Genomic DNA, 27781 nt, shown 5'->3' on the forward strand with positions numbered 1-27781 from the left:
TGCCTAGAGCCCGTGCTCCGCAACAAGAGAAGCCACCGCAGTGAGAAGCCCGTGCACCGAAATGAAAAGAGTAGCCCCTGCTCACCGCAACTAGAGAGAAAGCCCACGTGCAGCAACGAAGACCCAACACAGCCATAAATTTAAAAAAAAAAAAAAAAAAACGCTTAGGAGTGGTTTCAACATTACCGTATGTAAGCTAAACCTCAATTTTTAAAATATATAGAAAAATAGGAATGAATATATATGTATAATGTAAATATATATATAAATATATAAATATATATGTAGGAACTGGGCCACCCAGGCATTAAGCTGATTCGTGGGAGTCGAGTCCTGGTCCTCAGTTCTCTGCCAACCCTGCCTCCCCTGCTCTGCACCGGGCCGCTCCCTGTGATCTTCCCAGACTGTACATGTCCGCAGTCCAGACCCTGAACGGCCAGGCCCGAAGGACAGCGAGGCGAGAACCTGTGCTCCCTGGGTTCCTGCTCTTTGGCCCTCTGTCCTAATGAGACCCAGGACTAATATTTACCTTTCATACTGCAAACTGGAAGTGGGGGAGGGCTGGGCAGGGATAGTGTGGGACCAGCAGCCACTCTAGGCCTGGCACGGGGCAGATAGGCAGGGAGAGAGGGAGGGCCCTGCTGTGGAGACCAGGGATTTGAGCTGCCCCTGTTCCGGGCCAGGCCGCATCCTGGGAGACCTGGGAGAGAAAATAGACCAGAGGGCCTGGCTCCCGCTCCCAGGCAACCACCACACACAAACACAGCTCCCTGGCTCCCTGACAAGGAAGAGGGGAAATGGGACCCTCCATCAGTGGCTGAGAGGCCAGGGCAAATGTTGGCCGGCCCTGCCCCAGTATGTCCTGGGATAAGGTGGCCGCTCTCATCTGGCCACACCCTCGCCTCCATTTTCTTACGTGCATGTGGTGGTTACAAAACCCTCCCCACTGGTTTGCATCCATATAGCTACTCATTATTAAGTTCTTACTGTATATTGATAATCTCCTTTAGTCCTCACAACAGGATACTCTTCCTACTGTACAGATGAGGAAACAGACACACAGAGATCAAAACAACCATTCCCGTGTGTTAGGACTGGAAGGAGCCTCAGGAAGATCTTGTGACCCCACTGGCCCAAGTTCGCCTGTGTCTCTGAGAGGGAGGTGCTGGATGGTGGCTACGCTGGTCTTTGCTCTGGGACTTCCTCCCAGACCACCCATCCCTGGTCCCAGGAGTACCTGTCCTCCCAGATGGCGGGGGCGGACTATCTATCCACCTGTCCCCACGGCCCTGACCTGCTGACCTCTGCCTCCTGGCTGATTTCTTCATGTTGGTTCAACATTAACCCAGAGGGGTCAGGACAAGTCCTCAGAGTCCTGGGAGCGGACACACTATGGCGCACGTCCGAGGCCTGTGGCTACCTGGCTGCCTGGCCCTGGCTGCCCTGTTTAGCCTTGCGCACAGCCAGCATGGTAAGGGGGGCCTGGAAGCTGGGACAGGCTGGCAGACTGGGATGTAGGCCTGTGGGCTGTGGTCCCCTGGCTCGACAGAGAGCACAGGGCCGGCCCCCAGGTGGCTCTCGGCTCACTGTGTCCAGCTTGGGGAAGGAGCCAGGTGCTCAGGGCTGGACAGACAGTGACTGCTTCTCTCTTGCAATATGGGGGGGTGGGCTGGGGGTGACCCATGAAAGGAGGGGGGCTAGTGGCTGCCATTAGCAGCCTTTCAGATCCTGCCACCATCCTAGACACCCCCTTTTTGGAAGCCAGCAGGCAGGCCAGGCTTTCTTCCTGCCGCCATGGTGGCTAAGACAGCCTGGGCCCCTGAGGCCACTGTCCCACGCCCCTTCTCCTGCAGTGTTCCTGGCCCCTCAGCAAGCACTGTCGCTGCTCCAGCGGGTCCGACGCGCCAACAGCGGCTTCCTGGAGGAGTGGCGCGAGGGCAACCTGGAGCGAGAGTGTGTGGAGGAGCAGTGCAGCCGTGAGGAGGCCTTCGAGGCCCTGGAGTCTCCCAGTGCCACGGTGAGGCCCCAGGGAGGGAGGGCCGGGGGTCCCTCCAAGGGGGCCCTTGGTCCCTGCAGGGGCACCAAGGAGGGGAGCGGGGAGCATCACAGTTCTTTGTTGATAACTTCATTTCTGGCCCCGTTTCCCTGGGCTGCCCTGATGAGCGGCTCAGCCTTTCTAGGAGGCCCCAGTGCCTGGGCTATGCCAGGGCCCCAGGGTACGGTGAGGCTCCAGGACGTTGCGGGGCAGGGGGGGCCTCATCAGTCTTTAGACATCTGTCTATGTTGGGGTCTCTGGAGACCCTGGCCCCGGCCGCATGGCCTCTCAGCTTTAGCTTTGCTGCTACTTCTGTGCCACCCTTGGGAGGTGGGTCTCTGGTCAGGCCTGGGCCTAGGCCTCAGTGTTCCAGGAGCCTTTTGCAGCTTTCCCTTTCCTGGGGCTCTGCCTGGGCCCCGCTCCTCCAGTCTACCCCACCCAGGGGAATCCCTTTCAAGCTTGTCCGGCCGGGGGCGGGGGCGGGGGCGGGGTGGGGGAGGCGGGGAGCTCCCCTCTCCTCAGATACTGTTCTCCTCCGCGGGCTTGGGCTTTTAGCAGCAAAAGTAGAAAACTCGGCCACACACCTCCCCAGAGCATGACCAGGGTAAGGGAAAGGGGAAAGTATAAGGAGAAGACAGGATGTTTACAAAAAGAACAAAACAAAGCAGGATCCTACCACAGCCTCACACTCAGCCTTGTTTTTCAGGATGTGTTCTGGGCCAAGTACACAGGTGAGCACTGGGAAGGGTTTGCTCCGGGAAGGGAGTCCTGGCGACCCAAGTTAGAGGGTGCGCCACTCCAGAGAATTTTCTGATCCATCCAATCATCCATTCCTCCACCCACGCCTCTTTCCTTCCTTTCTTCCTTACGCATCCCTTTCTCTCCGTTTCTGAATATCGTCCCACCCTTCACTTGAACCTGTCCTATCCCTACCTCAATCTCAATGGTGTTTCTGGGTCTTTTCCAGCTTGTGAGTCGGTGAGGAAACCTCGAGAAAAGCTCATTGAATGTCTGGAAGGTGAGGAACTGACATGAGAGTGTGGGGACAGGATAGGAGGGGACAGCCTGGGAGAAGAGCAGAGTAGGGGTGGGGTAGGAGTTGTGGGCCAGGGGTGGTGACCTCTAGCAGCTGACATTGCCTTTCTGTTCCTGCGGTCAAGGATGTGTCTTTGCACCTGGCTCTGTGCCTGGCAGTCAGTAAGATGATTAATATTGGAGGAACAAATGAATGCACGGGTAATGAAATAATGTTTAAGGCCTCATTCTCATCAGAGCCCCTGCCCATGCCAATCAGTCTTCCCCATGTCCCCAAGGCAGTGCTTCGATGATGTCACATTCTTTCTCCAAAACCTTGAGTGGCTCCACATTGCCCCGAGAATAAAGCACAGGCTTCTTAGCCTAGTGAATTTTGCAGGTTCTGATGTTAACCTTCCCTTCAAGCCTTATCTACCATTGCACCAACCCTGAATCCAGCCCCCCAGCTTGCTGACAGCAAGCACTTCTCTCAACAGGGCAAGATGTTTCTAGATCCTGGCCCCTGCTGACATTATCGTCTCCCCCTGGAGCAGCTGTCAGTGCGTACTGAAAACCCCCCTATCCTTCAAGAATTAGTTCAAATGCCACCACCTTGCAGAGCCTCCAAGGCGCATCCTCCCTCCTCCACAGCATTCTGAATACACCTTTAGTAGGACAGTAGACCCCACAACATGGACCTCTTTAATCACACTGGCCGTGCTTTCATTTGTTAAGTAATTTAATCAATAGTTCACTCAGCCCCTGCTGTGTGTCAAGCTCTATGGTTGAGCGCTGGGGATTTTAAAAGAATCAGGGAGTTCACAGTTTCATCAGAAAACAAAAATACAAAACATCAAAGTAATTGATGGAAAAGTTCTGTTCCAGGTGCCAAGAGAATTCCAGGAGAGGGAGCATTTCGTTTGCTGGCAGAATCAAGGACTGCTCCCCAGAAGAAGTAGAGTTTTACTTGGATTTGTGGGATGCACTGATGAATAAATAGGAAAGCATTCCAAGGCAAAGGAAAGAGCACGTGCAAAGGCCCTTAGGCACGAGGAGCTAAGAGAACAGGACACCTAGACCAGGGCCAGATTTGGAGAACCTTGTTCACTTTTTCATTCTGCTGGCTATAAGGAGCCACTGAATAGCTCTATGAGGGCAGGGACCTCCTTGACTATGACTGTCTTATTCATTGCTGTGTCCTTAGTACCTGGCATAGTGCCTGTCACATGGTTGTCACACGGTGGGCACTCAGTGAATATTTGGTGACTACAGTTAAATGGACTGTAGAACTGCTGGGTACAGAGGAAGTGCTGAGTAAATGCAGGTTAAGGGTCATGGACCAGAGGTAGCTTGGAGGGGATGGACCGATAGAGCTTTACTAGGAGAGAAGCGGGGACAAATCCTCAGTATAGGAGACCTGGGCTGGGGGTCTCTGCAGGTAACTGTGCCGAAGGTCTGGGTATGAACTACCGAGGGAACGTGAGCTTCACCCGGTCAGGCATCGAATGCCAGCTGTGGAGGAGTCGCTACCCACATAAGCCGGAGTGAGTGATGGGCAGGCCTGCCTGCCAGGGGGCTGAGAATAGGGGGTGAGGAGACACTGGGGGTGGGGGAGACGCCTCCTGCTGAGCAATTTCCTGTTCCAGAATCAACTCTACCACCCACCCTGGGGCTGACCTGCAGGAGAATTTTTGCCGCAACCCGGATGGCAGCATCCCTGGGCCCTGGTGCTACACTAGGCTCCCCACCGTGCAGAGGGAGGAGTGCAGCATCCCTGTCTGCGGTGAGCTGGGGGAGATCAGGTGGGCACGGCCAAGGCCCGTGCGTCCGCATGGGCCTGGCAGCACAGGACGGGAATCAAGACCCTGGCTGGCGTTAGTTATTGACAGCATATTTGAGCTTGTTGGTTAGTGAAGTCAGGAGACCAGAGAGAGTTAGCTTCCAGCCTCCTCCCCTCCCTCCACAGCCTTTGCTTCCTGATGATCCAGGATGTGGCCCATTCTAAATATGCTTTACTTCATGCTTGAGGCACTCTTCCCTCCAGGAAGCCCTTCCTAACCATTTCAGTCCATGTACCCTTTGCCGAGCATCACAGAGCAAGCCTCGTACAGTCCAGCCCTGCATGATTCTGTCATCATTATTTCCCATGATGTGTCAGCTAGCTATAGCCATAATAACGCTGCAAACCCCACAAACCCCGCAAAATCACCAACAGCCACAAAAGCTGGGGGGCATACACCGATAAGCATTTATTTATTTTTTTTTAAGATTTTTTTTTTGATGTGGACCATTTTTTTTTTTTTTTTTTTTTGCTGTACGCGGGCCTCTCACTGTTGTGGCCTCTCCCGTTGCAGCCTCTCCCGTTGCGGAGCACAGGCTCCGGACGCGCAGGCTCAGTGGCCATGGCTCACGGGCCCAGCCACTCCGCGGCATGTGGGATGTTCCCGAACCGGGGCACGAACCCGTGTCCCCTGCATCGGCAGGCGGACTCTCAACCACTGCGCCACCAGGGAAGCCGATGTGGACCATTTTTAAAGTCTTTAGTGAATTTGTTACAATATTGCTTCTGTTTTGGTTTTTTGGCCGCGAGGCATGTGGGATCTTAGCTCCCCGACCAGGGATCGAACCCACACCCCCTGTATTGGAAGGGGAGATCTTAACCACTGGACCTCCGGGGAAGTCCCGCATTTATTTCTTATGTGTCTGAGGTTCAGCTGGGGTGGCTCTGCTGATCTCAGCTGCACTCGCTCATGCGTCTGTGGGGTCCAGGTGTAGGCTGGGCTCGACTGGTGGCCCTACGTCAAACAATGGGTCCAGCTGAGCTTGGCTCCTTGTGTGGGTGGGTCCATGTCTGCTCCATGTGTACTCATCGTGGGGGGAGGCTGAAAGGCAGCAGCTTCTTCCATGGGGGCGGCAGAAATACCAAGCAGTGAGCAGACACACATCTTTAAGCCTAGGCTCAGAACTGGCAGAGTCAGCTCTGCCCACACGCCATTGGCCAAAGCAAGTCCCATGATCAAGGCCAAGGTCAAGAGGTGGACCTTTACACCTTTGCTTGTAAAATAACAGGGCAGAGGATGTGGATCCAGGTGGATCCAGGTAGGAGTAAAGAATTAGTGCCAGTAACTCAATCTCCCCAACATGGGTTGCTCTTCTTTGTCCTTCAAGCATCCCTGTAGGACCCGATGCAGGATGCTGGGGCCAGTCTTACAGCGAGTTGCCAATCATAGTAACAAAAACAGCTACAGTTTACCAAGCCCCCACCCCTGAACACCTATGATAAATATGTTGCAGGCATGCTGAAGCTGACCTACTGCCTGTGTAGACATCCTCAGTGGATCCCAGCTATCTTTCCTACTGTGCCCTTGTGAAAGCACAGAATCCTTAAACTCCAGGCAGTCACTACCAATAGATTACAGATAGTGCAGGAGATGAAACCTGGTTACTATCTCTGGCTTATTATGCACCAGACACTTATACCATATATTTTGTTTAAATCTCTCAATAACCCCGCAGAAACGCATTAGTAATCCCTTTCACAGGCAAGCAGACTGCGGCTCAGAGAGGATAAGTGACTTGAGGTCTATAGGAGAAAGGCCGAAAGGCAGGGACTCACATCCCGTCGGGCTCCACGTGTGGTCCCGCCCACTCCTCTGTTTCCTCACCCACCAGGCCAGGAGCGAGTCACTGTGGAGCCGACCCCAAACTCCAGAGACTTCCCGGTGAATCTGGCACCTCAATCGGAAATGTGCATCCCTGATCGCGGCCAGCAGTACCAGGGGCGCCTGGCGGTGACTGCACATGGGTCTCCCTGCCTTGCCTGGGCCAGCGAGCAGGCCAAGGCCCTGAGCAAGGACCAGGACTTCAACCCGGCTGTCCCACTGGTGGAGAACTTCTGCCGCAACCCAGACAGGGATGAGGAGGGCGCGTGGTGCTACGTGGCCGGGGAGCCTGGCGACTTTGAATACTGCGACCTGGACTACTGTGGTGAGAGGGCAGGGCAGGGGACATGAGACAGAGAGAGGACACAGGCTGGAGGGAATAACAAGAACAGTGCCTCCCCTGATCTAAGGCTTACCACTCACCAGTGAGTGCATGCATGACACCTGACATTAATCAGGTGGGCGTAATCCTAGTTCCACCTTACAGCTGAGGAAACTGAGGCCCACGAGATTTGGTTTCCTAGTAACGCAGGTGCGCTTGCGCTCTTAACCTCTACACCAGCCGACCTTCGCGGCTACCTGGGGGCTTGGGGAGGTCAGAGGGTGGGTGAGGAATGGCCTGGCCCAACCGCAGCTGGTGTCTGGGTCCCTGCAGAGGAGCCGGTGGATGAGGAGGTGGGATATGGGCTGGGCGAGGAACCGGATGCGGCCATAGCGGGACGCACCGCTGCGGACAACTTTCAGCCCTTCTTCAACGAGAGGACCTTCGGCGCCGGGGAGGCAGGTCAGGCGGCGGCCGGAGGGGCGCGGGGCCGCGGCGTGGGGCGGGGGCGGGTGTTGCGGCGCTCGACCCCTCACGGTCCCGCTGGCTCGGCAGACTGTGGCCTGCGGCCTCTGTTCGAGAATAAGTTGGTGCAGGACCAAACGGAACAGGAGCTGTTCGATTCCTACATCGAGGGGCGCATCGTGGAGGGCCGGGAGGCGGAGATTGGCCTGGCGCCCTGGTGCGTGCTCCCTGACCCCACTGACCCCTTGCGCGCCCGCATCCCGCACCCTGGGAGACTCCTCCGCCCTCACAGGTCTAGGCTCCACAGACAACCTAGCCCAGCACCAACATCTCATCGAACCCTCACAGCCACCTTTTGAGATTGGGTTTGCTACTTCTCCAAAGCAGATGGTGAAGCTGAGGGTCAGAGCGCTTAAGGGACTCGCCTAAGTGGCACTGCTAGTGAATGGGTTACACAGCAGGACTAGGTTCCTGTTCTTCTGACCCCAGAGCTGTGCTAAGCTGTGCCAGCTCTGGCCTGGAAGAAGCTTGATTGGGGGGGGTGTGTGTGTGCAAAAAGCAGGTGGCAGCCCCGCGGTGTCACATATATGCCCCAGTCCCCAAGGACGGGAAGGTCAAGCTGGTGTCTGGGCCCAGTAGGGAGCTCTGTCCAGTTAGTTCTTAAACCTGGGACTTTGCGCTTGTAAGGCTGGTGGAGGGGCAGCCCTCCCACCTCCTAATGCTTCCCACTTCTTCTCCCAGGCAGGTGATGCTTTTCCGGAAGAGTCCCCAGGAGCTGCTGTGCGGGGCCAGCCTCATCAGTGACCGCTGGATCCTCACCGCTGCCCACTGTCTTCTGTACCCGCCTTGGGACAAGAACTTCACTGAGAAGGACCTTCTGGTGCGCATTGGCAAGCACTCCCGCACCAGGTACGGAAGTGGGGGCCCATGCGTGTCTGGCAGGGGTCCGCGTCCTCCTGAGTGACTGTGAGGGGCTCTGGTGAATCTGGGCCACGAGGGATATGTCTGTACATCTCCCACAGTAGAAAACCCGGTAGGCTCTGCTGTACAGTCTATATGGCCACGTCCTGACTGAAGTTTGGACCTGGGGACAGAAAAACTAAGCCTTTGCGGAGAGCAGAATCCTGGCCTGCCCTTAGCACCCTTCCAGGCACCAGGACACGGCCCAGGTGTGACCTCTGAGTAGAGGCTGTTTGGATCAGGGCCTACAGGCTGCGTCCCTCCCCCTACCTGCCTGGGCTATTTGATCCCAAAGCTCTGGGCAACTTCAGGCCAGGAAGAAGCTGCCAGGACAGGAGCCAGCCCTCTCCCCCTCACTGGTGGCCTGCTGGTTACCCTGACTCCCAGACCCTGAGGGCAGGCAGTTTTCTTCCTCGGGGAACCAGCTGCCCCTCATTGGGTGGCCTACAGCTTCTCCTTTTCTCTGCTGGGGTCTGCACAGCTATGAGCGAAAGATTGAAAAGATCTCCATGCTGGAAAAGATCCACATCCACCCCAGATACAACTGGAGGGAGAACCTGGACCGGGACATCGCCCTGCTAAAGCTCAAGAAGCCCATCAGCTTCACCGACTATGTCCACCCCGTGTGCCTGCCCGACAGGGAGACAGCAACCAAGTGGGGCAGCCAGAAGCGCAGCCGGGGGGTGGCTCGGCGGGTAGCTGTGGGGGTTGGCCAGGGGTCAGGTAGTTGGGGGGCAGCCAGGGGCCTGGTAGCTGAGGGCCTGGGCTGGGTTCTGGGCCTGACTCTGACACCCTATCGCCTTGCCGAAGTTCCTTCCCTTTTCCAGGCCTCAGTGTCTTCCTGCATTGGTGTTTTAGATTCAGGTCTCTAAGGGATGGTGTTGGGGCCAGGAGGTTCCTAGACTGGTCTGTTCTCACTCAGTCCTTCTCCTTTCTCCAAAGGTTGCTCCAGGCTGGATACAAAGGGCGAGTGACGGGCTGGGGCAACCTGAGGGAGACGTGGACAACCAATATTGCTGAGGTGCAGCCCAGCACGCTGCAGGTGGTGAACCTGCCCATCGTGGAGCGGCCGGTCTGCAAGGCCTCCACCCGGATCCGCATCACCGACAACATGTTCTGTGCTGGTAAAGTCCCCTGGGCATGGCTGGGCAGGCGGGAACAGCAGGGCCTCGGGTTGGGAGGACTGAGACACGTGAGTAGCACAGGCCTGGGTTCAAGTCCTGGCTCTATTCCATTAGGCTGTGTGAGGGTTGAGCGAGATAGTGTATTTAAGGTGTTAGGCGTGGGGCTAAGTCACGGGTCAAGTTGTCAGTATATGTGAGCCAGACACCAACCAGAGGCCACGGGTGGAGGAAAAGCCATTCATTCATTCAGTCGTTCAGCAAATATTTACTGAGTGCTTACTGTGGTCCAGGCAGTATTCCAGGGTGTCCAACAAGGATCCTAACACATAGGGTCTCCTGTGTCTTCAGAGAGCTTCCTTCCTAGAATGAGAGTGTGTCAATAAGCAGATCTAGAATAGCAATCCTGATAGGAGAAAAATGAAGGTGAGTAAGGGAGTGAGAGATGGGGACGGGGCGATCGACACAGAGTGGTTGGAGAAGGCCTCTCTGAGAAGTGATGTTTAAGCAGAGACTAGAAGACATGAAAGAGTGAGCCGGTCTAGACGAAGTGCACTCCAGACTTGCGGGGACAGCAGGTACAAAGGCCCTGAGGTGGGAGCATGCTTGGCGTGTCTTAGGAGCAGCAGGGAGGCCTGTGTGGCTGGAGGGCAGTAAACACAGGAAGGGCGGCATTGGAAGAGGGGAGAGAGGTGGGCAGGCAGGGGATGGGTGCTTCCTTCAGGGCCTTGAAGGACTTTGGCTTTTATTGAGATAGGACATTATTGGAGACTTTGGGGCAGGTGAGTAAACGATCTAACTTAATTTTTAAATTTTTAAAAATTTTAGGTGATTTCAGGCTCACAGAAAAGTTGCAAAAATAATACAAAGAATTCCTTTATACTGTCATCCAGATTCTGCCACCTCCTTTGTGTGTGTGTGTTCTGTGTGTGTGTGTGTATTTATACACACATATACACACTATTTGAGACTAAATTGTACATATGTTGCCTTTTTTACCCATACACTTAAGTATTTCCAAAAAAACAGAGTTGTTCTCTGCCATAACCACAGTACATTTATTAAATCAAGAAATTAATAATGAAAAAAGAAATTAATAATGATATAATACCTTGGTCTAATGTTTAGACTTCATTTAAATGTTTTCCAGTTGTCCTACTTACTGATGTCTTTTTTAGCAAAAAAAAAAAAAAAAAAACGTTTTTCCCATCCAGGATCCAGTCCAGGATCACACATTGTACTCAGTTGTCAGTCTTTGTCTTTCATGATTTAGACATATTTGACATGTATAGGCCAGTTATTCTGTAGATTGGCCTCAGTTTAGCTCTCTCTAAGGTTTCCTAATGATCAGATTCAAGCTAAGTGATGTTGTGTCCTTTTCAGGCATATGATGTCTCTGTCCCATAACTGGTGAGATTAACTCTGACCTCTTGGTTAAGGTGGTATCTGCATCTGCCATGTTTCTCACTGTAAAGTTCTGTTTTCCTTTTTAGGACTTAATATCTTGTGGGGAGAAAGTTGAATACTCTCTGTCCTGTTTCTCATCAACTTGTTCTCCTAACTCTGGTAGCTGCCAAATGGTGATTTTTAAATTCTGTCATTCCTTCTACATTTATTAGTTATCATATTACTGTAAGGAAGAATTTTCTTTCACTCTGTCACTGTGGACTCATGGGTCCTTTCTTTATTCTAAGGGCTATAATTTGTTACTATCATTATTATAATGTTCAAATTATCCCAGGTTTGGCCAGTGGGAGTCAAAAAAACCCCCCAAAAACCTGGCTTCTGTGACTTTTGGAGATGTCCTGTCCATCTCTGAGTACTTTCAGCACAGCAAGATGTTCTAGGTTCATCCTACTTGCCTTCTAGTGGAGAATGGTATTTAGAAACCAAGATCTGGGTCCCAGGTGTGCACATTGTTACTGGGGTGTCATTGCTCCTAGGCCCTCTTAGCAGACAGAACTAGAAAATACATGTATTATGCATATCCCTAAATATATATCTATGTTCGTTCTATCTATTTATCTGTCTAAAACCATGAGATGACACTGAAACCTCCCATTGCAATGCAATAGGATTTTTTTAACGTCTTTATTGGAGTATAATTGCTTTACAATGGTGTGTTAGTTTCTGCTTTATAACAAAGTGAATCAGCTATACATATACATATATCCCCATATCTCCTCCCTCGTGCATCTCCCTCCCACCCTCCCTTTCCTACCCCTCTAGGTGGTCACAAACCACTGAGCTGATCTCCCTGTGCTATGCGGCTGCTTCCCACTAGCTATCTATTTTACACTTGGTAGGGTATATATGTCCATGTCACTCTCTCACTTCGTCCCATCTTACCCTTCCCCCTCCCCATGTCCTCAAGTCCATTCTCTACATCTGCGTCATTATTCCTGTCCTGCCCCTAGGTTCTTCGTAACCATTTTTTTCACCTTTAGATTCCATATATATGTGTTAGCATATGGTATTTGTTTTTCTCTTTCTGACTTACTTCACTCTGTATGACAGACTCTAGGTCCATCCACCTCACTACAAATAACTCAGTTTCATTTCTTTTTAAGACTGAGTAATATTCCATTGTATATATGTGCCCCATCTTCTTTATCCATTCATCTGTCGATGGACACTTAGGTTGCTTCCATGTCCTGGCTGTTGTAAACAGAGCTGCAGTGAACATTGCGGTACATGACTCCTTTTTTTTTTTTTTTGGTGGTACGCGGGCCTCTCACTGTTGTGGCCTCTCCCGTTGCAGAGCACAGGCTCTGGACGCGCAGGCTCAGCGGCCACGGCTCACAGGCCCAGCCGCTCCGTGGCATGTGGGATCTTCCCAGACTGGGGCACGAACCCGTGTCCCTTGCATCAGCAGGTGGACTCTCAACCACTGCACCACCAGGGAAGCCCATGACTCTTTGAACTATGGTTTTCATATGCCCAGTAGTGGGATTGCTGGGTCATATGGTAGTTCTATTTTTAGTTTTCTAAGGCACCTCCATATGGTTCTCCATAGTGGCTGTACCAATTTACTTTCCCACCAACAGTGCAAGAGGGTTCCCTTTTCTCCACACCCTCTCCAGCATTTATCGTTTGTAGATTTTTTGATGGTGGCCATTCTGACTGGTGTGAGGTGATACCTCATTGTAGTTTTGATTTGCCTTTATCTAATGATTAGTGATATTGAGCATTCTTTCATGTGTTTGTTGGCTATCTGTATATCTTCTTTGGAGAAATGTCTATTTAGGTCTTCTGCCCATTTTTGGATGGGGTTGTTTGTTTTTTTGATACTGAGCTGTGTGAGCTGCTTGTAAATTTTGGAGTTTGGTCCTTTGTCAGTTGCTTCGTTTGCAAATATATTCTCCCATTCTGAGTGTTGTCTTTTCATCTTGTTTATGGTTTCCTTTGCTGTGCAAAAGCTTTTCCGTTTCATTAGGTCCCATTTGTTTATTTTTGTTTTTATTTCCGTTTCTCTGGGAGGTGGGTCAAAAGGATCTTGCTGTGATTTATGTCATAGAGTGTTCTGCCTATGTTTTCCTCTAAGAGTTTGATAGTGTCTGGCCTTACATTTAAGTCTTTAATCCATTTTGAGTTTATTTGGCTGTCTTTTCTCCACTGTATATTCTTGCCTCCTTTATCAAAGATAAGGCAACCATATGTGTGTGGGTTTATCTCTGGGCTTTCTATCCTGTTCCATTGATCTATATTTCTGTTTTTGTGCCAGTACCATACTGTCTTTTTTTTTTTTTTTAATTTATATTTGGCTGTGTTGGGTCTTCATTTCTGTGCGAGGGCTTTCTCTAGTTGCGGCGAGCGGGAGCCACTCTTCATCGCGGTGCGTGGGCCTCTCACTGTTGCGGCCTTCTCTTGTTGTGGAGCACAGGCTCCAGATGCGCAGGCTCAGTAGCTGTGGCGCACGGGCTTAGTTGCTGCACGGCATGTGGGATCCTCCCAGACCAGGGCTCGAACCTGAGTCCCCTGCATTGGCAGGCAGATTCTCAACCACTGCGCCACCAGGGAAGCCCCATACTGTCTTGATTTTTGTTGCTTTGTCTGAAGTCAGGGAGCCTGATTCCTCCAGCTCTGTTTTTCTTTCTCAAGATTGCTTTGGCTATTTCAGGTCTTTTGTGTTTCCATACCAATTGTGAAATTTTTTGTTCTAGTTCTGTGAAAAATGCCATTGGTAGTTTGATAGGGATTGCATTGAATCTCTAGATTGCTTTGGGTAGTATAGTCATTTTCACAATGTTGATTATTCCAATCCAAGAACATGGTATATCTCTCCATCTGTTTGTATCATCTTTAATCTCTTTCGTCTGTGCCTTACAGTTTTCTGCATACAGGTCTTTTGTCTCCTTAGGTAGGTTTGTTTATTCCTAGGTATTTTATTCTTTTTGTTGCAGTGGTAAATAGGAATGTTTCCTTAATTTCTCTTTCAGGGTTTTCATCACTAGTGTATAGGAGTGCAAGAGATTTCTGTGCAGTAATTTTGTATCCTGCTACTTTACCATATTCATTGATTGGCTCTAGTAGTTTTCTGGTAGAGTCTTTAGGACTCATGTATACTCATGTATAGTATCATGTCCTCTGCAAACAGTGACAGCTTTACTTCTTCTTTTCTGATTTGGATTCCTTTTATTTCTTTTTCTTCTCTGATTGCTGTGGCTAAAACTTCCAAAACTATGTTGAATAATAGTGGTGAGCGTGGGTAACCTTGTCTTGTTCCTGATCTTAGTGAAAATGGTTTCAGTTGTTCACTGTTGAGAATGATGTTGGCTGTGGGTTTGTCATATATGGCCTTTATTATGTTGAGGAAAGTTCCCTCTATGCCTACTTTCTGGAGGGTTTTTATCATAAATGGGTATTGAATTTTGTCGAAAGCTTTTTCTGCATCTATTGAGATATCATATGGTTTTTCTCCTTCAGTTTGTTAATATGTTGTATCACATTGATTGATTTGCATATATTGAAGAATCCTTGCATTCCTGGGATAAACCCCACTTGATCATGGTGTACGATCCTTTTAATGTGCTGTTAGATTCTGTTTGCTAGTATTTTGTTGAGGATTTTTGCATGTATGTTCTTCAGTGATAATGGCCTGTAGTTGTCTTTCTTTGTGACATCTTTGGCTGGTTTTGGTATCAGGGTGATGGTGGCCTCGTAGAATGAGTTGGGGAGTGTTCCTCCCTCTTGCAATGCAATAGGATTAATTTTAGCTTCTCCCTTTCCACATTTGTAACAGTCTCTGTTGATAATGAGAAATCTGATTCCTATTATCTGTAATGTATTTACTTATTTGGTTAATACAAGAATGCACAGTTTGAGAATCATTCATCCATGACTGTGAAAAATAATCCTACAAGCTAGAGTTTAGCATTTCTTCATGGTTGTTTCTGTTTTTAGCCTGAAGATATATATATATATATATATATATATATATATATAGTCACAGTACTGTGTCTAAAAGTAACTTGGGTAATTATTACCTCCTTCCCTGTCTTATTTATTTAAAATACAGTTAGGCTCATTTGTTTCATGATTGTATTCAATTTTGGGTCCTCCCTCCTATCTTTGTTGTCTTTACTTGTTTATTTTTGGACTATAAGCATACCTTGTTTTATTATGCTTTGCTTTATTTATGTATTTTTTATTTTATTTAAATATAGTTGATTTACAGTATTATATTAGTTTCAGGTGTACAGCATACAGATTTAATGTTTTTATAGATTATACTCCATTTAAAGTTATTACAAAATAATGGCTGTATTTCCTGTTCAATATATCCTTGTGACTTATTTATTTTATACATAGTAGTTTGTATCTCTTAATTCCCTAACCCTATCTTGCCCCTCCCCGCTTCCCTTTCCCCACTGGTAACTCCTAGTTTGTTCTCTCTGTGAGTCTGTTTCTGTTTTGCTATATTTATTCATTTGTTTTATTTTTTAGATTCCACATGTAAGTGATAACACAGTATTTGTTTTTCTCAGTCTGACTTATTTCACTAAGCATAGTACCCTCTAGGTCCATCCATGTTGTTGCAAATGGCAGAATTTCATTCTTTTTTATGGCTGAGTAATATTTATTTTATATATATATATATATATATATATACCACATCTTCTTTATCCATTCATCTGTTGATAGACACTTAGGTTTGTGCTTTGTGTTGTTGCCCTTCCCAGATATTGTTTTTTTACAAATTGAAGGTTTGTGGTAATCCAGAGTCAAGGAAGTCTATCAGCGCCATTTTTCCAACAGCATTTGCTCACTTCATGTGTCACATTTTAGTAATTATTACAATGTGTCAGATTTTTGCATTATTATTATATTTGTTATGGAGAACTGTGATCAGTGATCTTTGATGTTACTATTGCAATTGTTTTGGGGCATCATGATCTGTGCCAAGACAGCAAACTGTGTGTTCTGACTGCTCCACCAACCAGCCATTCCCCCATCTCTGTCTCTTTCCTGAGGCCTCCCTATTCCCTGAGACACAACAATAGTGAAATTAGGCCAATCAATAACCTTACAATGGCCTCTGAGTGTTCAAGTGAGAGGAAGAGTTGCATGTCTCTCATTTTAAATAAAAAGCTAGAAGTGATTAAGCTTAGTGAGGAAGGCATGTCTAAAGCCAAGACAGGCCAAAAGCTAGGCCTCTTGTGTCAAACACTTAGCCACTCTATAAATGCAAAGGACAAGTTCTTGAATGAAATTTTTTTAAAAATTTTTCTTCATTAGAGATTTTAATTTATTAAAAAAATTTTTTAAAATTAATTTCTTGAAGGAAATTAGAAGTGCTATTCTAGTGAATACATAAATAAGAAAGCAAAACAGTCTTATTGCTGATATGAAGGAAGTTTTAGTGGTCTGGATAGAAGATCAAGTCAGCCATAACATTCCCTTAAGCCAAAACTTTGAAGGTAGCAGAGATTGATTCATGAGGTTTAGGGAAAGAAGCTGTCTTCATAATATAAAACTACAAGGTAAAGCAGCAAGTTATCCAGAAGATTTAGCTAAGATGATTCATGAAAATGACTATACTAAACAACTGATTTTCAATGTAGACAAAACAGCCTTATATTGGAAGGAGATGCCATCTAGGGCTTTCATAGTTGGAGAGGAGAAGTCACTGCCTGGCTTCAAAGCTTTAGAGGACAGGCTGGCTCTTTTGTTAGGAGCTGAAACAGCTGGCGACTTAAAAGTTGAAGCCAATGTTCACTTACTATTCTGAAAATCCTAGGGCCCTTAAGAATTATGCTAGGGCTTCCCTGGTGGCGTAGTGGTTGAGAGTCCGCCTGCTGATGCAGGGGACACGGGTTCGTGCCCCGGTCCGGGAAGATCCCACATGCCGCAGAGTGGCTGGGCCCGTGAGCCATGGCCGCTGAGCCTGCGCGTCCGGAGCCTGTGCTCCGCAACGGGAGAGGCCACAACAGTGAGAAGCCCGCGTACCGCAAAAAAAAAAAAAAAAAAAAAAGAATTATGCTAACTCTACTCTCCCTGTGCTCTCTAAATGGAACAACAAAGCCTGATGACAGCACATCTGTTTACAACAAGATTACTGAATATTTTAAGCGCACTGTTGAGACCTACTGCTCAGAAAAAAAAGATTCCTTTCAAAATATTCATTCTCATTGACAATGCACCTGGTTACCCAAGAGCTGTGATGAAGGCATACCACAAGATTAACGTTGTTTTCATGCCTGCTAACACAACATCCATTCTGTAGCCCATGGATTAAGGAGTAATTTTTTCTTTCAAGTCTTACTATCTTAATGAATACATTTCATAAGGCTAAAGCTGCCATAGATAGTGATTCCCCTGATGGATCTGGGCAAAGGAAATTGAAAACCTTCTGGAAAGGATTCACCATTCTAGATGCCATTAAAACATTTGTGATTTCAATGGAACAGGATAGAAAGCCCAGAGATAAACCCACGCACCTATGGTCAAGTAATCTATGATGAAAGAGGCAAGGATATACAATGGAGAAAAGACAGTCTCTTCAGTAAGTGATGCTGGGAAAACTGGACAGCTACATGTAAAAGAATGAAATTAGAACACTCCCTAACACTGTACACAAAAATAAACTCAAAATGGATTAGAGACCTAAATGTAAGACCGGACACTATAAAACTCTTAGAGGAAAACATAGGAAGAACACTCTTTGACATAAATCACAGCAAGATCTTTTTTGATCCACCTCCTAGAGTAATGGAAATAAAACCAAAAATAAACAAATGGGACCTAATGAAACTTCAAAGCTTTTGCAAAGCAAAGGAAACTACAGTCAAGATGAAAAGACAACCCTCAGAATGGGAGAAAATATTTGCAAACGAATCAACAGACAAAGGATTAATCTCAAAAACATATAAACAGCTCATGCAGCTCAATATTAAAAAAAGCAAACAACCCAATCCAAAAATGGGCAGAAATACCTAAATAGACATTTCTCCAAAGAAGACATACAGATGGTCAAGAAGCACATGAAAAGCGGCTCAACATCACTAATTATTAGAGAAATGCAAATCAAAACTACAATGAGGTATCACCTCACACCAATTAGAATGGGCATCATCAGAAAATCTACAAACAACAACTGCTGGAGAGGGTGTGGAGAAAAGGGAACCCTCTTGCACTGTTGGTGGGAATGTAAATTGATACAGCCACTATGGAGAACAGTGTGGAGTGGAGGTTCCTTCAAACACTAAAAATAGAATTACCATATGACCCAGCAATCCCACTACTGGGCATATAGCCAGAGAAAACCATAATTCAAAAAGACACATGCACCCCAATGTTCATTGCAGGACTGTTTACAGTAGCCAGGTCCTGGAAGCAACCTAAATGCCCATCGACAGACGAATGGATAAAGAAGATGTACATATAGACAATGGAATGTTACTCAGCCATAAAAAGAAACGAAATTGGGTCCTTTGTAGAGCCATGGATGAATCTAGAGACTGTCATACAGAGTGAAGTAAGAAAGAGAAAAACAAATATCGTATATTAACGCATATATGTGGAACCTAGAAAAATGGTACAGATGAACTGGTTTGCAGGTACAGATGAACTGGTTTGCAGGGCAGAAATAGAGAAACAGATGTAGCGAACAAATGTATGGATACCAACGGGGGAAATTGGCGGGGGTGGTGGTGATGGTGTGATGAATTGGGAGATTGGGATTGACATATATACACTAATATGTATAAAATAGATAATTAATAAGAACCTGCTGTATAAAAAATAAAATTCAAATATTCAAAAAAAACCATTTGTGATTTCATGGAAAGAGGTCAAAATATCAACATGAACAGGAGTTTAGAAGAAGTTGTTCCAACCCTCATGGATGACTTTGAGGGGTTCAAGACATCAGTGGAGGAAATAACTGCAGATGTGGCAAAAATAGCAAGAGAACTAGAATTAGAAGTGGAGCCTGAAGATGTGACTGAATTGCTGCCATCTTACAATAAAATTTTAACGGATAAGGAGAAAGTGGTTTCTTGAGATGGACTCTACTGCTGGTAAGAATGCTGTGAAGATTGTTGAAATGACAACAAGGGATTTAGAACATAACGTAAACTTAGTTGATAAAGCAGTGGTAGGGTTTGAGAGGATTGACTCCTAGTTTGAAGGATGTTCTTCTGTGGGTAAAATGCTATCAAATAGCACTACATGCTGCAGAGAAATTGTTCTTGAAAGGAAGAGTCCATCAGTGGGGCAAACTTCATTGTTGTCTTATTTTAAGACATCGCCATGGCCACCCCACCTTCAGCACCACTACCCTGATCAGTCAGCAGCCATCCACGTGGAGGCAAAACCCTCCACCAGCAAAAAGATTACAATTTGCTGGAGGTTCAAATGATGGTTAGCATTTTTTAGCTACAAAATATTTTTTTTATTAAGGTGTAGTTGATGTACAATAAGTTTTAGGTATACAACATAATGATTCACAATTTTAGAGGTTATATTCCATTTATAGTTATAAAATATTGACTGTATTCCCTGTTTGTACAGTATATCCTTGTAGATTATTTATTTTATACATAGTAGTTTGTATGCAACAAAATATTTTTAAATTCAAGTATGTGTATATATATTTTTTATTTTATTTAGTTATTTTTGGCTGCGTTGGGTCTTCGTTGTTTCACGCGGGCTTTCTCTAGTTGTGGTGAGTGGGGGCTACTCTTCGTTGTGGTGTGCGGGCTTCTCATTGCGGTGGCTTCTCTTGTTGCAAAGCATGGGCTCTAGGCGCGTGGGCTTCAGTAGTTGTGGCTCGCGGGCTCTAGAGCGCAGGGTCAGTAGTTGTGGCGCACGGACTTAGTTGCTCCGCAGCATGTGGGATCTTCCCGGACCAGGGATCGAACCCGTGGCCCCTGCATTGGTAGGCAGATTCTTAACCATTGCACCACCAGGGAAGTCCTGTATATATTTTTTGACATAATGCTGTTGCACTCTTAATAGACTATAGTATACTGTAGACATAACGTTTATATGCACCAAGAAACCAAAAAATTCATATGATTTGCTTTATTGTGGTGGTCTATAGCTGAACCCACAGTATCTCCAAGGTGTGCCTGTATTAACATGGTCTAAAAATCAGATTCTTTATACAGGTACACTCAGAGAATGATATCCCCCTTTTCCTCCTGTCCTGTTCCCACCTCCTTCCTTTCCACCGCATTTCCATCCAGGCCCTGCAGTTAACCAATCTCAGTAGTTTGAGGTTTATTCTTCTTCTGTTTCTTTTTGCACAAATGAGCAGACACATGTATATTTTCTTATTTTTCCCTTTTCACAGAGTAGCACAGTATAGATATTCTTTTGTACTTTGCTTTTTTCACCTAATGTATCCTGGAAATTCATTCCATTTTGGTTATAGAGCTTTTCCTTATTAAAATTTTTTTTAATATTTTTATATGTCTGTGAGTCTCTTTCTGTTTTGTAAATAAGTTCATTTATATCATTTCTTAAGATTCCACATGTAAGTGATATCATGATGTTTGTCTTGGTCTGACTGACTTCATTTAGTATGATAATCTCTAGGTCCATCCATGTTGCTACAAATGGCATTATTTCATTCCTTTTTGTGGCTGAGTAATATTCCATTGTGTGTGTGTGTGTGTGTGTTCGTGTGTGTGTATATATATATGTATACACATATATATATATACACACACATGCACATCTTATATCATCTTTATCCATTCATAGAAAACAAACTTACCACACAAACTTCCCAATGGTTACCAAAGGGGAAAGGAGAGGGGAGGGATAAATTAGGAATTTGGGATTAGCATATACAAACAACTATATATAAAATAGATAAATAACAAGGTCCTACTGTATAAAACAGGGAACTATATTCAATATCTTGTTATAAACTATAATGGAAAAGAATATGAAAAAAATATATGTATAACTGAATCACTGCTGTACACCAGAAACTAACACAGCATTGTAAATCAACTGTATTTCAATAAAAAAGAAAATTTTATAGTCATATTAGGAGGATGTATTATAGTGTCTTCAACCATTTCCTGTGTATGGGTATTTAGATTTCCAATATTTTGTAATTGAACATCTTTTTATATCCTTACTGACCATTTTTATATCTTTTTTTGTGAATTGTCCATGTTTTTACAGTCCATTTTTTTGTCCCTCTCCCATCATTTTTTAAAAAAATAAATAAATTTATTTATTTATTTGTTTTTGGCTGCGTTGGGTCTCCGTTGCTGCGTGCGGGCTTTCCCTAGTTGTGGCGAGCGGGGGCTACTCTTCATTGAAGTGCACAGGCTTCTCACTGTGGTGGCTTCTCTTGTTACGGAGCACTGGCTCTGGGCACGTGGGGCTCAGTACTTGTGGCTCACAGGCTCTAGAGTGCAGGCTCAGTAGTTGTGGCACACGGGCTTAGTTGCTCCACGGCATGTGGGATCTTCCCAGACCAGGGATCGAACCATGTCCCCTGCATTGGCAGGCAGATTCTTAACCACTGCGCCACCAGGGAACCTCCCATCATTTTGAAAGAGTTCTTCATATGTTAGTGATATTAGGCCTCTATTTGTGATATACTTTGCAAATATTTTCTTCCAGTTTCTTTTTCTTTTTCCTTTATTATTTTTTGGCCATCCAATTAAATTTTTTATGTAGTCAAATTTATTAATCTTTCATTTTACTGCACCTGGATTTTGAGTCAGAGTTAAAAGAACCTTCCTTATACCCAGGTCATAGAGAAATTCACTCATATTTTCTTCTAGTACTTGGTTTCATTTTTCTACACTCAGATCAAAGTCATTTGGAGTTTATTCTTGCATACGATGTAAGGTATGGATCTAATTTATCTTTTTCTAAATGGCTAATAAGCTGTCTCTGTACCGTTTATTAAAACCTCTGTCTTTGGGGACTTCCCTGGTGGTGCAGTGGTTAAGAATCCACCTGCCAATGCAGGGGACACGGGTTCGAACCCTGGTCTGGGAAGATCCCACATGCCGCAGAGCAACTAAGCCCGTGCGCCACAACTACTGAGCCTGTGCTCTAGAGCCCGTGAGCCACAACTACTGAGCCCGCGAGCCACAGCTGCTGAAGCCTGTGCGCCAAGAGCCCATGCTCGCAACAAGAGGAGCCACCGCAATGAGAAGCCCGCACACCACAACAGAGTAGCCCCCACTCACCGGAACTAGAGAAAGCCCACACACAGCAACGAAGACCCAATGCAGCCATAAATAAATAAATAAATTTAAAAATATATTAAAGAAAAAAAAATTCTGTCTTTGCCCCAGTAATTTGAGATGTTGCCTTTATCACATACTAGGTTTCTATGTGTGCCTAAGTCTGTTTCTGGACATTCTGTTTGGTTCTTCTGGTCTGTTGTCTATTCTGTTAAAATGTTGTCTTGTTTTCATTATAGAGGCCTTAGAGTATGTTTTAATATCTGGTAGAGCTTGTCTTCTCTTGTAGTTTTTCTTTTCCAGTGTTTTCCTGGCAACTCTTGCATGTTTGTTTTTCCGCATGAATTTTAGTGTCAACTTATCTAGCTCTATAAAAAACTTGTGGGTATTTTTATTGGGATTACATTAAAGTTATAAATTAAATTAGGGAGAACTGACCTCCTTTTGATGTTGAGCCATTCTATCCAAGGACAAGAAATGTCTTTCAATTTGTTCAAGTCTATATTGTATCTTGTGCTACAGTGTTTTCTCTTATGGTTTTTTTCCTCCTTGGCGCCTTATTTTATATATTTGTGTTTTCTTCCTTATTTTTCTTGAGTAAATTAGCTAGTGATTGGAAAAAAACAAAATACCTAAGAATTTGACTTATTAATTAGGCTTATTATTTTTCTATTTTGTACCTCATTAATTTCTGCTTTGATCTTAATTTTTTTCCCTTATGCTTCCTTTTGGTTCACTTTGCTGTTCTTTTTCTAAAAGCTTTTTGAGCTGCCAATTTGGCTAATTTATTTTTTATTTTATTTTATTTTTTAAATTATTTATTTATTTGGTTGCGTGGGGTCTTAGTTGAGGCTCGCCGGCTCCTTAGTTGTGACACACCATCTCCTTAGTTGTGGCATGTGAAGTCTTAGTTGTGGCATGCATGTGGGATCTAGTTCCCTGACTAGGGATTGAACCCAGGCCCCTTGCATTGGGAACTCGGAGTCTTATCCGCTGCACCACCAGGGAAGTCCCTGGTTAATTTATTTTTGATCTTCAATTTTTACTGAGTAGGGCTATGAATGGAAAACACCATTCATGGAAAACACTATGTTTGTTTGAATTATTGAATTATGTTTGAATGATTTTTTTTTTAGAAACTCTCTAATTTCAGTTTGTATTCTCCTTTCACTCAAGAGTTAATAGGTGGTTTTAAAATTTCCAGATGGGGGCTTCCCTGGTGGCGCAGTGGTTGAGAGTCCGCCTGCCGATGCAGGGGATGCGGGTTCATGCCCTGGTCCGGGAGGATCCCACATGCCGCGGAGCGGCTGGGCCCGTGAGCCATGGCCGCTGAGCCTGCGCGTCCGGAGCCTGTGCTCCGCAACGGGAGAGGCCACAGCAGTGAGAGGCCCGCGTACCACAAAAAAAACCAAAAAAAAATTCCAGATGGGAGGGCCCTTTAGTATTTTGATATTCAGTTTTGCTGCATTATAATCCAGGAATATAGTTTGTAATATTTCTACTTTTTTTTTTATTCTGTTGTTTATTTTTTTTTTAAACTTTTTTTTCTTTAAATTTTATTTATTTATTTATTTATTGCTGTGTTGGCTCTTCGTTTCTGTACGAGGGCTTTCTCTAGTTGTGGCAAGTGGGGGCCACTCCTCATCGCGGTGCGCAGGCCTCTCACTATCGCGGCCTCTCTTGTTGCAGAGCACAGGCTCTAGACGCGCAGGCTCAGTAATTGTGGCTCACGGGGCTAGTCGCTCCGCGGCATGTGGGATCTTCCCAGACCAGGGCTCGAACCCATGTCCCCTGCATTGGCAGGCAGATTCTCAACCACTGCGCCACCAGGGAAGCCCAATATTTCTACTTTATGGAACTGATTTTTCTGAGAACCGTTTGATCAAATTCTGTGAATGTACTTGTGTGCTTGAGGTGTGTAGATGTGTTCTCCTTTATCCACGTGTAAAGTTCAATATATATATATATATATCTCCATAAATGTACCTTATCAGTTGTTATTTAGGTCATTTATATCCTTGTTCATTTTCAGTTCACTTGATATGTCTTGTACTGAGTTTGGTGTGTTGAATTCTATTATTAATGTATTTCTGTCTACTTGCCTCACTTATAGTCTTTTACTTTATAAAGGCAGTTGCTGTGTTATTTGGTGCAGATATTTATAACTGTTAATTATTCATTGTGAATTGTGGCTTTTAGCACTAGAAGTGTCCTTCTTTATTTTCAACTTCAGCTTCACTATCCCTGCTCTCTTTTTGTTTCCATTCTCCTGATACACTTTTGTCCATCCCTTTAACTTTAGCCTCTATGAATCACTTTGTTTTCTTTCATATATAGCATCGTTGAGTCTTGCTTTGTGAGTCAAATTAAAAATCTTTTTGTTTTTTAAAAAGTGAGTTAAGGCCATTCATATTTATTGATATGATTAATAGAATTAGTATCTCATATGATTTTGTTATTTTTATGTATATTATGTTTCATTTACTGTGTTTTTTTCCCTGTGTGATCTTTTCTTTACTTTTCAAATAATTTCATATATTTAGTAAGGTTTGCATTTTTGTTCTACTCATTATCTTTGGTCTTACACCTTTTTGAAATGCCCTTAGTTTCTTATATTCTTTTAGTTGTTACAATCAGTGAGTTTACTTTCCTCTTTCTCTTCTCCTCTCATACTTTTAGTTGTATTATTTCTACTTGTCAGACAGTTAATAAGTCCTTTTGCTGAAGCATTCATCTCCTGGTTGGATGAAGCTTGTCCACTAGTCGATTTTTCAAGAAGAGTTATGGGTATAGAATTTCCTGAGTTTTTATGTGTTTATAACTGGTTTTCTGTAGCCTTGACACCTGAAGGTCAGCATGATTGAATATAAAATCCATGGTTCACATTTTCCTTCCTTGAATTTTTTGAAAATATAGCTTTATCGTTGTTTGCTTTGTATGTTGTTTTTGAAATCTGATGCCAGTGTAATTCTTTTGCTCTTATAAGGGAGTTGAGTTTTTTGCTTGGAGGCGTTGAAGGTTTTTTCTTCATCTTTGAAGTCTCAGTTTTTTTAGGATACGTCTCAGAGTTCAGTGTTTCAGATCAGCTTTGCCAGGTTCCCAGTGGATCCTTTCAATATGCACATCCAATCTTTTATTTCTGTGAAGTTTTCTTGGACTATATTATACATATTAATTCTGTTCCATTGCTTTCTTTTTCTTCTTGAGGGACTCATTTCTTTAGTCTGGGTTCCATTTCGACCACTTTCTGCTTTTAATTACTTCCCATTGTTTTGTCCATTTTATTTATTTATTTATTTATTTATTTTGCGGTACACGGGCCTCTCACTGTTGTGGCCTCTCCCGTTGCGGAGCGCAGGCTCAGTGGCCATGGCTCATGGGCCCAGCCACTCCGTGGCATGTGGGATCTTCCCAGACCGGGGCATGAACCCGTGTCCCCTGCATCGGCAGGAGGACTCTCAACCACTGCGCCACCAGGGAAGCCCTGTCCATTTATTTATTTTATTTTATTTTTGGCTGCATCAGGTCTTAGTTGCAGCACACAGGATCTTCGTTGCGGTATGTGGGCTCTCTAGTTGAGGCATGTGGGCTCAGTAGTTGTGGCATGCGGGCTTCGTTGCCCCGCAGCATGTGGAATCTTAGTTCCCTGACCAGGGATCAAACCTGCGTCCCCTGCATTGCAGGAAGGATTCTTTACCACTGGACCACCAGGGAAGTCCCTGTCCATTTATTAATTTTTGAATTTAAAAATTTTTTTAATTTATTTTATTTTTGGCTGCGTTGGGTCTTTGTTGGTGCATGTGGGCTTTCTCTAGCTGCGGCGAGCAGGGGCTACTCTTCGTTGCGGTGCGCAAGCTTCTCATTGCAGTGGCCTCTCCCGTTGTGGAGCACGGGCTCTAGGCGGGTAGGCCTCAGCAGCTGTGGCATGCAGGCCCAGCAGCCGTGGCTTGCGGGCTCTAGACACAGGTTCAACAGTTGTGGTGCACAGGCTTAGTTGTTCCACGTTATGTGGGATCTTCCCAGACCAGGGCTCGAACCCATGTCCCCTGCATTGGCAGGCAGATTCTTAACCACTGTGACACCAGGGGAGTCCCTCATTTTTGAATTTCTGATTCATTCTTTTTCACATACCAAAAATTTGCTTGAGGATATTTAATTCAGTTAGTTTTCTTGTTTCATGGTTGTGTTTGGGAAAGAATTTTTGTTAGCTGAGGTATTTTGGTTCTTATTGTTTTCCTATAGTACCTTGGTATAGATGTACTTACTTTTCATCTATTCACTTTGTAGATTTGGGGTTATTTACAAGATTCCTAATTCATTGCATCCACTTCTTTGATCTCGTGGATATATTTCCCTCCTCATCTCCAAACTTTTTTTTTTTTTTTTTTTTTTTTTTTTTGAGATGTGGAACCAGGTCTTATTAGGACCACACAAGTTTTGTTATTAGATGTACAGTTAGATAAAGTGGTTTGAAGTTTGGGTGTTCTCTGTATTCGAGTTATGTTGAAGGTGTGGTTTTTGTGTAGCTTTGTTGTTCTTCATGTTGTTTGTGGAGATATTTGGATAAAGCTAACTGCCATAATTCTCATTATTCTCTCACCTGTCAGTTTAACGTGTTTTTTTTTTTTTAAGTCATTCTACTTACTGGGTGGAGAATGGATTGTAGGCAGCAAAAGTAGAACTAGGGAAACTAGTGGTTCAGGGGAGTGTATGTGATGGGACCAGGTGTAGAAGTGGTGAGGAGTGGTTGGATTGGGGATGTACGTTGAAGATTGAGCTGGCAAGGTTTGCCTAAGAATTGGATGTGTGGGGTGAGGAAATGAGCGGAGTCAAGGATGCCTAGAAGGAGTCAGTGGACACTCACCAGCAGTCTCTCTTGAAGGGGAGAGTGGCTGGAGTGTGAGCTATTCCCCTCCCTGAGTGCTGCTGTTCTCTCTCAAGGTTACAAGCCCGGTGAAGGGAAACGAGGGGATGCTTGTGAAGGCGACAGTGGGGGACCCTTTGTCATGAAGGTAAGCTGAGTTCCCAGAAGGCCAGGAGCTGGTGGGTAGATCCTTCTGGGGTGGATGAGGAGGGACCCAAGTTTTCAGAAACAATTGCTTGACAGGGTAATACTGACACTACCTTGGACTTGACTCTTGGAAATCCCATGTTTCTTCCTCAGAGCCCCTTTAACAACCGCTGGTATCAAATGGGCATCGTCTCATGGGGTGAAGGCTGTGACAGGGATGGAAAATATGGCTTCTACACACATGTGTTCCGCCTGAAGAAGTGGATACAGAAGGTCACTGAACGGTTTGGAAGTTAGGGGGCCACCCACATTCTACACTGCTCACTGCAAAATCACAGAAGCCAATCCAGTGAAAGAATTATTTTTGTGGCTTGTTCCTAAAAACTATATTTCTCAATAAAAGTGACTCTATCAATGAGCCTCAGTGCTCACAGTGCTGTTCATGGGTAGCTCAGGAAGAGCCAATCCTACTACTGGACAAGCAGGACTTAAAGAATCCACCACCTCTAGAACAGGGTCCAGTGAG

At 45.4% G+C, this 27781-nt stretch overlaps 1 protein-coding gene across 2 annotated transcripts; it reads left to right on the top strand.

The window, feature by feature from the left end:
• Positions 1 to 1362: 1362 nt before the first annotated feature.
• F2 (coagulation factor II, thrombin) lies at positions 1363 to 27673 on the top strand. Of its 2 annotated transcripts, XM_081241142.1 has the most exons (15): positions 1363 to 1471; positions 1854 to 2017; positions 2742 to 2766; positions 3003 to 3053; positions 3547 to 3609; positions 4488 to 4593; positions 4696 to 4832; positions 6722 to 7036; positions 7367 to 7495; positions 7589 to 7715; positions 8240 to 8407; positions 8940 to 9113; positions 9401 to 9582; positions 27186 to 27256; positions 27409 to 27673. In XM_081241142.1, exons 1-15 carry the CDS (start codon positions 1393 to 1395, stop codon positions 27550 to 27552), a joined length of 1935 nt encoding a protein of 644 aa, XP_081097268.1. In that variant the 5' UTR covers positions 1363 to 1392; the 3' UTR covers positions 27553 to 27673. The 2 variants fall into 2 exon arrangements, with proteins under 2 accessions (XP_081097268.1, XP_081097269.1); XM_081241143.1 differs by lacking the exon at positions 3547 to 3609.
• Positions 27674 to 27781: the final 108 nt, after the last annotated feature.

The sequence above is a fragment of the Mesoplodon bidens genome (genome assembly GCF_964165515.1).
Source record: "Mesoplodon bidens genome assembly, chromosome: 7".
NCBI lineage: Eukaryota > Metazoa > Chordata > Mammalia > Artiodactyla > Ziphiidae > Mesoplodon > Mesoplodon bidens.

Coding starts and splice junctions, on each gene's coding strand:
- F2 (XM_081241142.1), top strand. CDS start 1,393: ATGGCGCACGTCCGAGGCCTGTGGCTACCTGGCTGCCTGGCCCTGGCT. Junction 3,054..3,546: donor GCTCATTGAATGTCTGGAAG/GTGAGGAACTGA, acceptor TTCTCTCAACAG/GGCAAGATGTTTCTAGATCC. Junction 9,583..27,185: donor CGACAACATGTTCTGTGCTG/GTAAAGTCCCCT, acceptor TTCTCTCTCAAG/GTTACAAGCCCGGTGAAGGG.